The sequence below is a fragment of the Physeter macrocephalus genome, chromosome 4 (assembly GCF_002837175.3).
Source record: "Physeter macrocephalus isolate SW-GA chromosome 4, ASM283717v5, whole genome shotgun sequence".
Lineage (NCBI taxonomy): Eukaryota > Metazoa > Chordata > Mammalia > Artiodactyla > Physeteridae > Physeter > Physeter macrocephalus.
In genome coordinates, this window is record NC_041217.1 from 17,223,551 (window position 1) to 17,241,708 (window position 18,158).

Genomic DNA, 18,158 nt, shown 5'->3' on the forward strand with positions numbered 1-18,158 from the left:
AGTAACGTATTGTTTAGCCTCCATGTGTTTGTGTTTTTTACGTTTTTTTTCCCTGTAATTGATTTCTAATCTCATAGCATTGTGGTCAGAAAAGATGCTTGATATGATTTCAATTTTCTTAAATTTACTGAGGCTTGATTTGTGACCCAAGATGTGATCTATCCTGGAGAATGTTCCATATGCACTTGAGAAGAAAGTGTAATCTGCTGTTTTTGGATGGAATATCCTATAAATATCAATTAAATCTATCTGGTCTGTGGTGTCATTTAAAGCTTGTGTTTCCTTATTAATTTTCTATTTGGATGATCTGTCCATTGGTGTAAGTGAGGTGTTAAAATCCCCCACTATTACTGTGTTACTGTCAGTTTCCTCTTTTATAGCTGTTAGCAGTTGCCTTATGTATTGAGGTGCTCCTGTGTTGGGTGCATATATATGTATAATTGTATGTCTTCTTGGATTGATCCCTTGATCATTATGTAGTGTCCTTTCCTTGTCTCTTGTAATATTCTTTATTTTAAAGTCTGTTTTATCTGGTATGAGTATTGCTACTATAGCTTTCTTTTGATTTCCGTTTGCATAGAATACCTTTTTCCATCCCCTCACTTTCAGTCTGTATGTGTCCCTAGGTCTGAAGTGGGTCTGTCATAGACAGCATATATATGGGTCTTGTTTTTGTATCCATTCAGCGAGCCTGTGTCTTTTGGTTGGAGCATTTAATCCATTCATGTTTAAGGTAATTATCGATATGTATGCCCCTATTACCGTTTTCTCAATTGCTTTGGGTTTGTTTTTGTAGGTCCTTTTCTTCTCTTGTGTTTCCCACTTAGAGAAGTTCCTTTAGCATTGCTTCCTGGACTTGGCTGGCTATTTCCTTTCCCATGTTAGGGAAATATCTCTTCAGATATTTTCTCTGGTCCTTTCTCTCTCTCTTCTCCTTCTGGGACCCCTGCAATGCGAATGTTGTTGCATTTAATGTTGTCCCAGAGGTCTCTTAGGCTGTCTTCAATTCTTTTCATTCTTTTATTCGGTTCCGCAGCAGTGAATTCCACCATTATGTCTTCCGAGTCACTTATCTGTTCTTCTGCCTCAGTTATTCTGCTGTTGATTCCTTCTAGTGTGTTTTTCATTTCAGTTATTGTACTGTTCATCTCTGTTTGTTCTTTAATTCTTCTAGGTCTTTGTTAAACATTTCTTGCATCTTCTTGATCTTTGCCTCCATTCTTTTTCTGAGGTCCTGGATCATCTTCATTATCATTATTCTGAATTCTTTTTCTGGAAGGTTGCCTATCTGCACTTCATTCATTTAGTTGTTTTTCTGGGGTTTTATCTTGTTCCTTCATCTGGTACATAGCCCTCTGCCTTTTCATGTTGTCTGTCTTTCTGTGTATGTGGTTTTTGTTCCACAGGCTGCAGGATTGTAGTTCTTCTTGCTTCTGCTATCTGCCTGAATAGTTTCTTTTTCCTTTAAATATAATAAATAAATTTTATTTATTTATAATAAATAAAAAGTTGCTTTTTATTTTTCATTTATTTATTGAATTTTATTTTATTTATTTTTATACAGCAGGTTCTTACTTGTTATCTATTTTATACATATTAGTGTATATATGTCAATCCAATCTCCCAAGCAAGTTGCTTTTTAAATGTTTGTGTTTGTTTCTGTTATTCTCTGTCTTCTTTCTGATAAAACCTTAGTTGTCTGTTCATGACTAGAACAAATAATCCTAAAAAGGTTACTAGAAACTCTGAGTATGTGGATATTGTCCACCTAACGTGAGCTTTAATGTAGGCTTCTCTCGGTGGGTTATTTATTATTAACTGGGCAGATTTCTAGAGTATTCCTGATCTCCTGCCTGGAGAAAAAAGATCTGCTGACCAGCATTGCACCTGTGCCTTCATCTGTGCTAGCTCATAACCTCTCCAGGGGTTAAACCTCAGGTGTTCTGCCAGGGGAGTGTGGAGTGGGGAGCGGATCTAGAGACCTAATTGTTTCTTAAGATAACTTTCACCCAATTCTCTTTATTTTGGTTCCTCTGTTCCTACCCTCACTTCCAGAAGTACCCCAAACTGCCCGTTTCTAGGTTTTGGTTTTTTCCCCCTGAACATTCTGCAGCGTGAATTGGGTTAGCTGTCAGCCTGACAGTTGCAGTTGTAGGATTCACCTTCCTTGGCTTTGCCAAGGCAGTTTCTTCCAGTCCGTCTGCTTCCACCTTCTAAAATTTTGTTGCTGTTTTTTCTCTTTGGATCTTGTCCTTGTGGATTGTCTTTAAAACAACAGTCACTTTTCCGTTGTTGCTTAAGCTGTGCAGTTGAGCAGGACTAGTTGTTTATGTTCAAACAGCCACCTTAACACGGATCCCCTGCCTTTTTTCTTGCGGCATATTTCTTCAGCATGTGGAGGCATTAGAAGTTAAAGGGTCATCTGGAGAGATGTATTTTATCTTGAGCTGCCATCTTGAGAGATACTATAGAGAATACCTGTTTTTAAACTATATTAACCTACACTTGTTAGTACTAAATTTTATGTTGTCGGTTTTCTTCTCCATATTGTTGTTTTGTGGTATAAAAATGCCACTGCAATGTAGCTTGAATGATGGCGGTCTGTCAAGCATCCAGTGCTGTGTCTGACATTGGATTCCAAAATCTGAAATCTTTTCTCTGTCAGCTGTAAAGTGTACTTAGTCTTAGAGCAGTGAAAGAAAACTAGGAAGTATCTGCCCTTTTATTTGGCGGCTCTCAGGCTTTAGTGAGCATCAAAAGCAGGTTGGCTTATTAATAAAACAGATTAAAGCAGAGTTCCTGATTCAGTAGGTCCGGAGCAGGGCCCAAGTTTGGGGGTGTTTTGTTTTAATGTTTCTGTATTTATGGGCCTGAGATTGTGAATTCCCAACAAGTGATGCTGATGCTGGTGTGAGGGCCACACTTGGAGTCTGACTGAAGCAGACTGTATGAGCGCATGAGAACCAGAGAGCCACCACCAAGACCCCCAGTAAAGCTTTACTTCATTCTCTTCAAGTTGGACAATTGAGAAGAGCTTTGAATTTATGCTATGATTGCTCTTCTTTGCCTAAAACGTACGTTTACTTGATCGTCTTGATCAAGACAGTAGGTCTCACCATTTTAATTAATGAATCCTTTCCTTTGGTCCACTGTTACATTCCTGTCTTTCTTTCTGAACTGCCTGTTTAAGATTTTGTCCTCGTCTCCCCTTCTTCCTTCCCTCCTTTCTTGCGGTGCCTGCAACTCTGTGATGCGGCAGAAGTTGGCTGTCAGGGTGAGCTCTCATGTAGAAGCAGGTCTGCATTGAGGTCGGTCACCTGGGGTCTGCCTGCTCTGGGTCGGTAACGTGTTCGTAGCATGTTGGGTGTAGTTATTTAAACATGGAGCCTTACCATTAAGGTTGTGCATACCCACATGTAAACACAAACATTAATGTCAAGCTCTCTTTACTAGTTAGCAATTTGTGTATGCCTATACCAGGAAGCATACACTTTTTAGAATTTAATTGAAAACTTTGAATAATTAGTTTGGCAGGAGAAGTGTTACAGTTATTGGTTCTAAGTGGATCTCTGTTCATTGGGAGCAACTCTCTCTTACTTAAGTAAGGTGAGGAGATTGGCAAAGAAATCTTCAGCTGAATCAGGGAAAATGACCTTTTATCCAGTTAGGTAATTTAATCTGACAGAAGCAAAAATCGTTTTTAGGAATGTAGGTTTGACACTGTAGAGATGGGGGATGGGGAGGTGTTAGCATCCTCCGTGAGCAGTGTTATAAATTGCCTTTCTACTTCATTACTCTCTATCAGTGCGGCGTGAAAAGCATTGGAACTGTTTTACTATTGGGTTTAACCTAGCACAGATGTTTTTGTTTCTTTATGCTGGTTAAATTATAGTACAAAGTGCACTGTTTGATTCACTAAGTCATTTCTGAAATCTTTGCTCACATTTATATGCTGTCCAGTCTTTGGGTTCTACTGAGGGACAAGTCCTGAGGAGTAAGCCAATAGGAGATTTTTCCTGTTTGTAAAAGTGTCCTTTTTTTTTTTTCTTTTTAAATGGTATGACTGTTTCAGGGCTATAGTTTTTAAAATAAAAGATAGCTTCAGCAGAATTAGATAAGTAATCTCTTAACCCAGTAAATGTCTTTAACATCTTTTCCCTTAATAATTGCTTTTTATATGATTAATGGCTCCCATAAGGTAACAGTATTTTCTAACCAAATGGGTTCTCGTATATCTAGAGAGATTTTTCCCACATTGTGTATTTCTGTGAATGGCATAAGTAGAAAAGCACAGACTGTTAGCTCCATGAAGACAGGGACTTCGTTTTGTTCATCACTCTGTTTCTAACACTAAGAAAGGTATTTGATATGCAGTTCTCAGTAAATATTTGTGGAATGAAGGAAAGAAACCAGTTTAGAGTTCAGCATCCTGCATTACTTAATTAATGCCACAAGGTGGTACTGTTGCAGCATGAAATAAAAGGCTGTAATTCTTAGCCTCTCTTACATAGTTTTATATAAATCCTATGAATAAACAAAATGAATTGACTACCTATTATGTTTATTGCCTGTTTCAGGTGTTTATGGTTTTAGCATGTGATTAGTCTTTTGAGTCCATGATTTGGACAGGCAGTGAGATCATAACCTAAATAACATTTGCTTCAAATTTTTATCAAATGTTAAATGAGATAGCATCTATTAAAACCTAGCACAGTATCAGGTTAGTTTCATTTTTCTCGCCTTTAATTTATTTTGGGTTAAAAACCTTTGTTAAATTTCTCTGTGTTAAAATAATTTGCCGAACATTTTCTAATAAGTTATCACTGAATGTTAAATGATATTTTGTAAGTCTGTTTTGATTGTCAGAAGATTTTAAAAATTGATACCAAACCTAGATTTTACTCTATTATACCCCCCACTGCAAAAAAAAAAAAAAAAAAGTTTAATTCTGCTCCATGGTTCTTTAATAAGGCTGAAATATTTTAACATAGTACTACATATTTGTGCATATATGATCATAGTGTATACATAGTCTATAATTTGTCTTGATTTCACTCCTATTGTAAAAGTGTTGACAGGTTTGTTTTATAGCTTGGAATTTTAAAATTTCCTTATGATGAAATTGACTTCTGAATATTTTGATTGTATAATTTTCCACAGACTGAAGCAAAGTCAGAAGAGGGCCCAGGATGGTCTATCCTACGTGATAATTTCATGATGGGAGCATCCATGAAAGACTGGGACAAAGAAAGTGATGGACCAGATGACAACAGACAGGGGTCTGGAAGTGACTCTGACATATAAAGCTATATAAGAAACACAGTTTCCATTTTATTTTTCCTAGAAAAATACTCATGATCTGAAAGTTGGGGAATTATAAAGATACCATTTGTAAGAGAACCAGAAGACTTTCACTATTATCAACTTTGGTGTTTCTCTTTTTCATGTAAACTTGGTTAAAATGATATTTCAAACCTTGCATAATTTTAAGCATTGTTCTTTAGAACGTTTGTAGAAAGAAATATTTCGACTTGAGATATGCATTTTGCCAAGTTCATTATAGGTTTACCTATTGCTTTTGGATATTGGTGTTTTATTTAAGTATCACCAAGGGTTGTAGAAATGCAATATCAATTCATAATTAAAATGAACTCTTTGAAGTTAATATTTTTCAGCCTCTAACTTACAGACCTATATATGTATATTTTTTGTGGGGAAGGGTTGGTATTTTTTTTTTTTGGTGAGCTATTGAGAAAACCTATGTAGCAAAATCTTTAAATTCTAGCATTTGTGATTTGGGGTGATGATTTTATTTTTAGACACTGGCAGTTATGATTTAAGAAACATCAAATTTCTACTTTTATATTATTTCCTTTTATATGCTAAGTAATATATATAAATAATGGCTTAGATTTATTTTACGTGTTAGGTTATTTTTGTATGAGAGATTTACTGAGGTGGAAATTCTCATATTTAACTTATTTAATGAGGCATAATTTCTTAGGAAGCATATTTGACATGTTCTAGTTTCTCTTATTTTCCCTAAATATTTGAGTTAGCTTAAATTCTTTTTTTATGGACTGGCTGACCAGTGAAATGGTAGTTAGACAACAGATAGTCTGCATCAGATACTGCATCTGATTTGAGACTTGATTCCTTATAGTTGTCTTAAAGATTATTAAATTGGATGACTTTCAGAATCTAGGTGTTAAACAAAAAGAGAAGAGAAAGCAGGGCTATTTAATATTCTAAAATTTCTGTGAAATTGGGCCTAAGATGCAAACTTTGTAGGGGAATTATTTAATAAAAGTGATCTGTTCTTTTTTAAAAGAGTCCATCCCTTACTCCATCTTTCCATAGTAAAAATAGTTCCCTCCTACTACCAAATTGCACATGCTTGCATCTGTTATATATCGAAGGATAATCCTCCCCTCAAAACTATGCTAGAGCAGAGACGTTTATATTTGCAAACCCATTTGAGTGTTACAAGTATTATGTAACCAAAGTTAAATTAGTCCATGGCCTGGTATTTGTTATCCTAAAGGAAGGTATACATCTAAGATATCAAATGATTAAACCAGCAGAGCTCAAAGTACATTTTTGTATGTATCCAAACTTTTGAAATTTAGTGTCTTCTTAAATTATAGAACCGCTCTTTTGTCAGTGTAAAGTAAGTAAATGTGAACAACTAGTCCTCAGTGGTAACATGAGCATGCTAAACCTCTCTATATAACTTAACACAGATAAATATTCAGTACAACCTCACACGTAGATAATTTTGAAAAACAAATTTGCAGCACCTAAATACTTTTATCTTCTCAGAATTAAAGATTTTACTTTTTTTTTTGCTATTAATCTGTTTCTGAATCATATTAAAGCTTTGCAGAAATTCTTCTGAATAGGACATCAGGTGATAGAAATGGGTAAATAACTTCTTGTTTAGTAAAAAAGTTGTTTTTTAACATAAACTCATCGTATAGTCCTTAGTTTAATTTAGAAAAATTGAGCAAGATTTTCAAACTGAAAGGAAGGAAGAGAATATTGGCAGATTTTCTTCTTTCAGAAATCATTTTATTCCAAAATAAAATGGAGTTGCTGCTATAAGAAAAAAAAATGTATCATTTATGTTAGAAGGTGTAAAGCATATGTAAATCACATGAAATAATTTTTATCATAAAGATAGGATGTTTTATATGTATTAATATTTCTGCATATTGGCGATCAAATATTTAAGCAAAATACCACCATATATGAATCTAAGGATGAGCATATTATTTAAAAAACTCTGTATCTTTAGATGGATGTTTTAAATAATCTAGCTCTGTCATCTCTACCCTAAATATTTTACCTACAACATTTGTTTATTTATTTTTAAAATTTATTTATTTATTTATTTATTTATTTTTGGCTGCGTTGGGTCTTCGTTGCCGCGTTGGGTCTTCGTTGCTGCGTTGGGCTTTCTCTAGTTGTGGCGAGCGGGGGCTACTCTTTGTTGTGGTGCGCGGGCTTCTCATTGCAGTGGCTTCTCTTCTTGCGGAGCACGGGCTCTAGGCGTGCAGGCATCAGTAGTAGGCGGCTTGTGGACTCTAGAGCACAGGCTCAGTAGTTGTGGCGCACGGGCTTAGTTGTTCTGTGGCATGTGGGATCTTCCCAGACCAGGGCTTGAACCTTTGTCCCCTGCATTGGCAGGCGGATTCTTAACCACTGCGCCACCTGGAATGTCCCCCTACAACATTTAAATTCTGACATCAATCAGATAAATAATTCTGCACCTAACTTCTGATATTGTCTTTGAGTTCTTTAAGGAGGGAAAAGAGAAAGAACAGCATTACTATACCCCTCCCCCCCGTAGGTATCTAAATAGAAGAATATTTGGATTTTATTTTTGGTAACTATTTAGGGTAATAGAGTAATAAAAAGATTTTATTTTTGTTTGTTTAAAAAGAACAGTGGAAAATAGTAACCAGGTAACCAGTACCTAGGTATTATCTTATTCCCCTGTCTGGATATTCAGATGGCTAGGGTGAATGTTCACAGTATTAGCATAGTTTAGTATTGCTTATTTTTTGCTTTTAGGCGTTGAAATCTCACAAAATTAATACCTGTTATAGACCGACAATAACTTAGAATCATTACAGTAGTTTAGTACTTTAACTTAGAATACTGAATTTATTTTCAAGTTACCTAGACTTCTACATAGATTAAGTATTATTCTACTCATTGAAAAATATATCTTGGAAATGCTTTGGATGGACTAATTCAAAGGCTCGCTTTCAGTACTTAGAACCTGAAATGACTTCATAGGAAGTTCTGGAAGATTTATTTGAGGGTAAGTCCAATCCTTTAAAATATTTTGTCTTTTATAATATGAATAAGTGGGTGAAAGGGAATGTTTAAATTTTGGAAACCCTCTTAAGGCTTTTCAGTCACTGTGTTTTGCACATATGAACATACTTAATATTCAGTGGCTGCCAACGAAACTTATCCTTCCTCCTGTGCTGGTCTTTAGGACATGTAAATACAGTACTTAACCATAAAGCCATTTAATTGCAGTTTCTAGACACCTAAAGATGTCCCAGTTAACTTATAACAGCAGAGAAATCCTAAGGTTTAAGTGTGAACAGAAACATGGACAAACTGAGGACCTTGTAAGGAATTGTAAGGCCTGAGAGAATGCCTATAAAGGACTCATCATAGAGCATAAATATTTAGAAGAGATAGGAGGAGGTCAAATAAGTAAGTTGATAACTTGGATAACTTGTTTCTTCCCTATACGGATTTACTTATTTTATGTTATTATAGATGTTTATTAATATAAAATTATATTAATTATATTAATTTTAATATATATAAAATTATATTAATATAAAATTATATAATATAAAAGAGTCATAAGTGAAATGGTATGGAAGTTTTATTTTTTGTTTTTTTAGTGATCACAGAGTACCATTATTGCACTTAGTATAGTGATATATTTGTGCCACGTGAATTTCACTTTTAAAACATACATTTGAAAAACCAGTAGATACTTTTTAACATTTATAATTTCTTAAGGAAGTGTGCACGCGTGTGTGTGTGTGTGTGTGTGTGTCTGTCTGTCTGTCTGTCTTAGTCCGGGACATTATACCAGATACCATAGACTGGGTGGGAAAAACAACAAACATTTATTTTCATGGTTCTGGAGGCTGGGAAGTCCAAGATCAAGGTGCTGGCAGATTTGATGTCTGATGAGCACCCTCCTCCTGGTTTGTAGACAACTGACTTCTTGCTGTGTCTGCTTGAGGGAGAGAGAGATCGTCTTTCTCAGTGTCTCTTTTATAAGGGCCTCATGACCTGATTACCTCCTAAAGGGCTCCACCTCCAATATTATCATATTAGGAATAGAGCTATCATATTAGGAATAGAGCTTCTGTATATGAATTGTGGGAGGCAGGGGATCAAAAATTCAGTCCACAGCAATGCATAAAATAGCAAATGGTACATTTTTAACTTGGATGTGAAATAACTTTAGCTACCATTGATTCTTTTTTTAAAATAAATTATTTATTTGTTTGTTTTTTTATTTTTGGCTGCGTTGGGTCTTCGTTGCTGTGCGCGGGCTCTCTAGTTGCGGCGAGCGGGGCTACTCGTTGTGGTGCGCGGGCTTCTCATTGTCATGGCTTCTCTTGTTGCGGAGCACGGGCTCTAGGCGCGTGGGCTTCAGTAGTTGTGGCACGTGGGCCCTAGAGTGCAGGCTCAGTAGTTGTGACCCACGGGCTTAGTTGCTCCACGGTATGTGGGATCTTCCCGGACCAGGGCTTGAACCCGTGTCCCCTGCATTGGCAGGCAGATTCTTAACTACTGCGCCGCCAGGGAAGCCCTACCATTGAGTCTTGACTTAGATTTCCTACTAGAATTAGAAAGTTAAGTGAAGCATTTATCTGGCATTAATTGAGCACCTGTTCCAGGAACTGTACTAGAATCATTTGAGTGATAATTGTTTATGGCAAAATAAGAGGTAATTTTACTCCTGTAAGAAATCAGAAAGTCAAACCTCCTGTTCCTTTTTATTTATTTATTTATTTATTTATTTATTTATTTATTTTATTTATTTATTTTTTGCGGTACGCGGGCCTCTCAGTGTTGTGGCCTCTCCCATTGCGGAGCACAGGCTCCGGACGCGCAGGCTCAGCGGCCCTGGCTCACGGGCCCAGCCGCTCTGCGGCATGTGGGATCTTCCCGGACCGGGGCACGAACCCGTGTGCCCTGCATCGACAGGCGGATTCTCAACCACTGCGCCACCAGGGAAGCCCTCCTGTTCCTTTTTAAAGTCGACTTCCTGCAGTACATGCCCACTGTATGATTTGGATTGTGTGGCAATTTGGAATGTTTGTTAAAAGATAACCTGTTAAAAAACTATTATAGTGGAATTTAAAACACTATTGTAACAGAATTGTACAGTAATTGTACAGTAATAGGAGTCCTAGAATAATGAAGCTTGTCTAGGGGTGGGAAGCGGTTAATTTGTCAGTACTCTGTCGATGTTAAGTTCATTTTTACTTGGAAACGGTTTTCAGTTGAAGGAAGCAGAGTTCATACTGCTCCTTCCTTAAATTTATCTATTAGGATCAACATGACTGATGTTTGTCTCCGCTTGGTATATCTGTGATAGGTAGTGAGTCTGTTGAGCCCTGCAGGTATTACGAGTACGAAGACTATTTGAGGTGAATTGGCAGTTAGAACAAATTTTGGAAAAAGGAGAGAGAACTCCTCCATGCCTGCAAAAAGCTCTCTCATTCCTTCCCCAAGAAAGCAGGAGTCTGAATTTTGGCCAGCTGGATAGATGAATCTTACTGACTATTGCAGCAAAGGTAGGCCTCCTGGTAAATTTTTTCTCTGTGTGAGCTTTTCAGAACTTGATTAAATATATCAATCAGGAGGGACCAATGAACAGATTTGGAAGTAAAATGGTGTCTGAGATAGGTGACAGGACATTTAGAGTAGTGATTGATGGTTAACAAAATACTAAGAGTTGTAATAAATCTAATCAGAATTTTGTAGTTTGAAGATATTGTCCAACAATTCTTAAACAATTTTAGATTTCTCTAAAGGATGTTTTCTAGCTTAGAACCACATTAATATTTTTCATCTGGTCTACTGAGCATACTTTCAGGGAGTTATGAGTCAGGGCTATTTATCTAGGTGTGTGATGAAACTTTTGTATTCAGAAGAGTTGTCCTCAGAGACAGAGTTACAAAGTATGTTTCATTTTGCTTTGTTGGCAACATCTGGTCCAACACTGCTCACCTCATTCACCCACCCCTCCACCATAGCAAGAGTATATATTTAGCTTTCTGTCAAATGCTCTTGGGTTTTCATTCGAGTAGTTAAACAAGGGTATATGTTAGAGAAGTGGGCCTGATTCCTTATGATTTTAGTCTCTGCATCACTACTGTCCAGTAGGACTTTCTGTGATGATGGAAATATATCTCCGCTGTCCAATATGGTAGCCCAGGTGGCTGTGGAGCATCTCCAGTGTGGCTAGGGATACAAAGAAGCTGGATTTTTCATTTTACTTAATTACTTCAAGTTTTAAAAGCTGCACATGGCTAGTGGTGGTCTGTCTCCCTAAGAAGAGGATAAAGTCACAGAGCATATATTTAGTCCTAATAAAATATCAGTAAATTTTGGAATCATAAGTCTATCTTGAATTGTTCCATAAACATTTACTGACACAATTTAAGTATATACAGACACTGGTGTGATTTTTATTGACTAAATTATGGTTGATGTCTTTTTCACTATTTGTATTTTTAAAAAGCTATATTAAGTTGCTTTATAATGATTTCCTGAGGTATAACTATTGTCCTTACATGTTCGGCCACTGTGTATGACACACAGCATTTGCTTTTTTAGTAGTAGCACCTGCAGCTTTCAGAATGAACACACTAAACTTTAAGTCTCAGTGCTGTGCTGTGAAACAGTAGGTTTGTGATGCACGAAAGGGACATGCTGAGAACTGTCAGAGCAGCAGACAGCAGGTGCCATCTAAGCCAGTGAATGCCAGCGCTGGGGACTTCTGTCGGGAGCCTCCTTGTTGAGGAGGTTTCCTGAGGAAGCACCTTGAGTGGCAGGGCTCCCGAGGTATCTAGCAGCTCCGATCTATCCCAGCACACACTCGACATCCTGCCAGAGCAAATGGAGGTTGCAGATTTGGGCAAAAAAACCCGGAAAACAAAGAGCACCATGAGCGTTATGAGTACAGCCAGTTTAAAATGATGAGGTGTGAAACCACATTTGTATAAAGAACAGTTTCTCTAACCCCAGAATCATTACCCCGCATCTTTAATGCAATCGGTTCATAAACATCAAAGCAGCAACACCAAATTTGTATGGGGTCGAGACCAACCGGGGCTCTGAATGGAGAGACAGCTGAGAGCCGTGTCCTTTGCGTGGGTGGCCTTGCAGCTGTTGAATCACCCTGAGGCTTCCAGACAGTTGCCTCTGCGTGCTCGCAGAGCCAGACTTCAGTCTTCGGTAAAAATGGATCTCCTCCCGTGGGATGGACGTAAACAAGGGATTGACATCAGCTCTCAAAACATCAGCCAGGCAGCCAGACACAGCAGTTACCCTGAAATACTGAGTAGTACCAAGCACAACATCAGGGCTGTTTCTACATAATATTTGTCTTCGTACAATAACACTGGGATCTCTAAAGTGTATTATAAATAGTAAAAGCTCAGAGTCCAAAAGGTTCAAGGTGACATTATCCTTCTCTACAAATGGTAGGAATGATAGGAATATCTATTGCATGACACAGCTGCCATATTTTGATCCTTATGAGGACTCCCAAGTACACTTTTTAATGATAAATGAAGTTATATTTACATGGAGTATTTTTAGAAATATCAGTATTCGTTGTTAGGTGACAGAAGGCAAAATTTTGGAATCAGAACTGAGTTCAGAGTTCAGTTTGGACTCACGTTAAGCCATGTGTCGTTGCAAAAACGTCTTGGAACTTTTTAAGGCTAGCATGTACCTCATGCGCAGGGATATGTTTGTGTATATTTGGAGGGATTGGAATAATGCGTGCATGGCGTCTGTCTAGCACGGTGCCTGCTGTGTAGTAGGGAGGGTCTCAGGAAACAGTATTATGTATTTGGAGGTTTAGATGCTGTGCATGTAGATTTGTTATTCATTTCTGATCTCTGTAATCATAAACGTTCCTCTTCTAGATAATGAGTTCCTCCCACAAAAGTTTAAAGTCTGGCAGATAGTAAAATTTGTGTTCACCCAGTAATTCTACTTCTAGAAACCCTCCTCAGGAAGAGATCCTAATTACAGAAAATGCTGTGTGAACAGTATAATAGCATTATTTTTAATAACAGCAAATTCTAGACCACCTACAAGTTCAGTGACTTGAGGACACACACAGACGTCAACTGTGGTACTTCCACTTTTGTGCTACCGTTTAACATGATGGCGTGAAGACTGGTGAAATCGCGTGTCAAGAATTGCATGTAGACTGAAAATGTAAGATTAAAAAATTATGGATAGCATAAGTAAAATTTTCAAACGCCAAAAATTCATTAGATGAATAGAAGAACATAATACATTCTTTTTTTAAGAGAATAATTTTTGACGGCCTGAAAAGTCGAGTTCACACTGATTACCAAGATCCTGACCTTTAATGAGAAATTAAAATATATTTACTGTCTACTTCAGCTGTTCCAGAACCAAAACTCTAAATACTGTCTTAATAGAACACTCCAAGGGGTTGACATGGAGAGGTGCAATTGATGACTGCATGAAGGTCGGCCCATCAACCAGTCAAGTATAAGTTGGACCAGAGCAAGTCATAAGAACAGCAAACATTTATACAGTAGTTATTGTGTGCCAGATAGTGTTTAACAGTTTATAATGCCCTTAACTCATCCAGTCAGTCTTCCTATGACCCTGTGAAGTAGGTGCTGTTATTGTCCCCAACATATAGTTGAGGAAACAGGCAATAGCTTCAATAACTTGCCCAAGTTCACAGTTATTAATACAGTTGAGTCCAAGCTCCAGTCATAGAGCTGTTAAACACAACAGTGATTCCTCACATTGTAGATGGTACTAATGTTGTATAGAAAATGACATTCTAGAAATTATTAAGGTCTTAGAGAAAATGAGATTCTAGAAATTGCACTTTGCTCTGGGAAAAATAAATAGGCATATTACATTTTTTAGTCTCATTTACTCATGACACGAAGCTATGGCCAGTGGAAGGTGGGGGAAGACGGCACGTATCAAAAGGTGAACATTTTCCTGGCACTAGCAATTTAAAGGTAGCTTGTCAGCTCAGGCTTTATTTTGGTTGCTACTGTCAGTTTATTGTACAGTGTACTATTGGAGAATGTATTATAGATCTTGTTTGAGTATGTCTGATAATTAAAACTTTGCTATTTAATTATCTTGATGACGCAGAAATGGAACTACTACTAAGTACTGGAGTAGTGTCCAATAGTTTTGTCTATTGGAACACGACTGGCTCCTTTTATACTAAGATACAATATATTGCCCATAGCTCTGGTTGTTACTTAATGACATTAGATGGCTCATAAAAGTGTAAGTGCTGACCTTTTTGCTATTAAGAATTTAGATATTCAAATTATGCTTTGTAAAAATGAAGACTAGATTTTAGTTTAGAATGTTATTGGCTAGGAGATAACAAGTAACTAACGCTTTATTTTTCCTCTGGGGAAAAAAAAAAGTCAATGGAAAATATTCTTGAGGTGAAAGTTAATTACAGTTTAAAAAAATTTACAGCCAGATGACGTTGTATCATTGTTTTAATAGGCCGTGATGAAAATACCCAGGGAAATTGAGTGTGTTAGTTTTCTCCAAATAGGAAGCTGTAGGACATACCACTTTTCTCCTCTAGGTGGCACGATTTAGGCTATCATTGAATTAAACGATACCCCTTCAGCCCTCACACCAGGCGAGGGACTAGTTTCTGAACAATCAGCACAACCGGGGTATCGATTCCATTTAACCGTTATAACTGGTCAAATAACCACATTGACCTTGCAACAGTCTGTTCTAGTGACCTTAAGTAACTTAATTAACGAAGACCTCTTAAAAAACAAAAGTTTATCTCTAATAACCAGGTAGCCAAAATCATTTCTGTGTATTGCTGAAGTCTCTTTGGGTCATAGCACACGCCCATTTATGGATTTATTTCTGTGGTTTATGGTAAACAGCTTGCCATTTGATATTGACTGTAAAGATACTGCCTTTGTACTTGAAAAGACACATAGAGATAACAAATAGTCTAAAAAGAAACCAGAACTGTAGGTGAGGTTAACTTCCCAGGTGTCCCTGGTTTTGTTGCAGCCTTCACTGTTTACTAAACAGGAAAGATCAACATGTAAAAGTCAGTATTAGGTGACCTGGAAGCAGCAAATGACGGAAACATTCTGTTCTTTCTGTACACTAAAACGGGAAGAGGACACTTTATTTTTACCTTTCAGATTCTTTTATCTATTGTTCACTTTCCAAAATTTAAAAATGAATTTGGCTGTACCCAGAATACATGAAATACTTGTTAATCCCCATTTTCATCTTCATCCTCTTCTTCCTGTCTGTGTGGGGGATGGGCTTTCATGGAGCCCAGAAGAATCTTGACCAGGCACCTCTCAGGAACTTCATTTTGGGGGTGGTCCATGTTTATATAAATGCTAAAAATCGTACAAGTATTTTCCAGTTATAGCTCTGATAGTGATTATTAGAATCGGTAGCATAGGCAAAGAAAAAAAAGGCTTGGAAATACGCAATATATGTCATACTGAACTGAGAAAAGGTGAAAAGTTAATTGATGCATTGTTACAGATTCCGATTGGAAAGTGGCTTCATTTTAGGGTGACAGTCTGGGACAGTCCTGGTTTACCCCTGGTGTCCTGTGTATTGATGAAAAGCATCCTCTTCACTCTTGAAAGTGCTCAGGTTTGTGTGATAAATTATATGGTCGCCCTAGATGTAAGAACTTTCTTTTCTAAGACTTAAAACAAACATCAGGAAAAGTTTGTGGCCCTCAGTCTCCACTTTTACAAATCATAACTGCCGATACAACTTTGCTTTCTAAAATACGTATTAAAAGTATACTTAACACTTTGCTTTTTTAAAATACGTTTTTACTAGTTTTTCCTTCTGACATTAAAAAAAACTACATCCAGGTTTTCTTTTTATCTGCCATTGCTATTGCCTGTTGGTTTTTGTTTTATTTTCATTTTTTAATTGCAGGATAATCGAGGCAGCAGAAAGGCAAGGTTGTTTGAAATAGAGGTTGGTAACTTTGCTCATGGAAATTTACACATTCAGAATTTTCCACAATCTATGAAGCCCACTGAAATGACGACAAATTCATTTAAAGACTATATATCTTGAAAAGATAAAAATTCCACTTTATGTTGTCATACTCATTTTAATTATAACATCATTATGTTTTTCTCTTATCGTTTGCCTTTTCTTTTCCTTCCTCATCTTTGAATTTTTAGTTTGTTCATACTTCTCTGTCTCCCTTTCTCCCCAGCAACCTAATTCCAGTCTCTTGCTTTGTGAAGTATCTGGGGACTGCTGGGCTGGTGGGGTCAGTGAAGTAGGAGCAGAGATTCTGTAAAGGCAAGTGTCAAACCCTGCCCTAAAAACTAAGGAAAACTCTGCTGCTGGCTTCTTTTTATCAGCATTAGCATTTTATCAAGCGTGTCTCCATTTTTTCGTGTAAGACAGCTGTCCCCATAATGTTCATTTATTTATACCAATCACTAAATGCTCTTTATTTGTATCAGTCACCAAGTGCTATTTTAGTGTCTGAATTTCACCGGGGGTAAGAAACCAGAATCTCTGGCTGATTTCAGTAGGCAATGACAGTATCCAGGCCTCCGGAGGTTGCCCCCTGTTGGAAATCTCACGGAGCTGAAAATATAGAGGTGGAAGGGCCCCAAAGCCACCAGCAGTAATCCATCAACTAATCGCAATTCCAAAGGGTAAGATCAGTGTTCCCACACTGTATCATCAAAGTGTGAGGAGTTTATCACTTTAAAACCTCACAACCTACTGATAAGTCTGCTTTTCCCTGTTCCCTGTCTCCTGAGTTCATCCCTTTATCTTTCACCACCTGTGATCTTCTCTTTCAGCCTTTTCCTCCCTGCCAGTGTGCCGTCCTTTGTCCTTTATCACTTCTTTCTTGGATAAACCTATAGATACAGAATGGAAACAATATTTGGATGATTTTTCTTGTGGAAATCACTAAACGTTTTCATTTCATTATTCTGAGAGCAGAAACTTGCATTAAAGTGCGTACAGAACATGAGACAAAAAGTGTTATGGACCAACCATTGTTTTTGAATTGTGGTATCAAAGATAAAATTACAAGTAAGAACTTAAAAGGCTTTTGGTATATTTTCACATTAAAGGGTTACTTTGCCTTTATCAAGTGTAACTATTGAGAGTAAAATGTAATCAATTACAGTAGCTCTGTATATTTCTTTTCCCCACCTCCTGGTTTTTGAGGCTTGAAACCATTGTGGAAAGCTTTCAAAATTGTTACAAATGAAGTTTTTCTTTCACCAGACTTAGGAAGGACCTATTACATTATCAACTCTTGTCTTTGATCCTTAGGGGTAAAACTCCGGGACAGGGATGAGAAGTTGTTTTGATATCAAGCATTTGTTTAGGCTCTTGGTAGGACTTGCACATTAGTTAAGTGAATATACCATTAATGAGCAGAGAAGGGCTAGCGGTGGAATCAGCTGTACCCTCTCCCACTGATCTGGAAAACAAAGTATTCCATTTTAGGGTGTTAAACTGGAATTTGGACTTAACTGGATTTTGATAATCATTTTAGAGTTCTATTCACCAAAGGTGTATCTTCTTGCCCTTTCTTCCTACAATTAGTAGGGGCAAAATACCATAATGTTTAAAATAACAATGAGCATGAACTTACAGAAACTGCTAGGAGGCATAACCTGCTAGGAGGCATAACCGTGAGCAAATTCTAATTAGCATCCTCCCTGGGTTTTTCATTCTATTTACGTTGGAGAAAGAGCTGGCAGAAATGAAGAAGTGAGCGGATATAAGAGTGGTCGCTAACATTTAATGGGCCTATATTAAGTGCCAGGTTGTGTCAGAAACTCTTGGTA

The 18,158-nt window shown here is 37.2% G+C and overlaps 1 protein-coding gene across 3 annotated transcripts in view; it reads left to right on the forward strand.

The window, feature by feature from the left end:
• Positions 1-5,682, forward strand: part of RRP15 (ribosomal RNA processing 15 homolog) — a 46,605-nt gene extending 40,923 nt beyond the window's left edge. For 2 of the 3 annotated variants that reach the window (XM_007126130.4, XM_024130612.3), the window contains one exon: positions 5,161-5,682. In XM_007126130.4, the coding sequence (XP_007126192.2) occupies positions 5,161-5,304 (144 nt within the window). In that variant the 3' untranslated portion in view covers positions 5,305-5,682. The remainder of the gene's footprint in view (positions 1-5,160) is intronic. The other variant, XM_028488340.2, reaches the window with a different exon arrangement.
• The last annotated feature ends 12,476 nt before the right edge of the window (positions 5,683-18,158 follow it).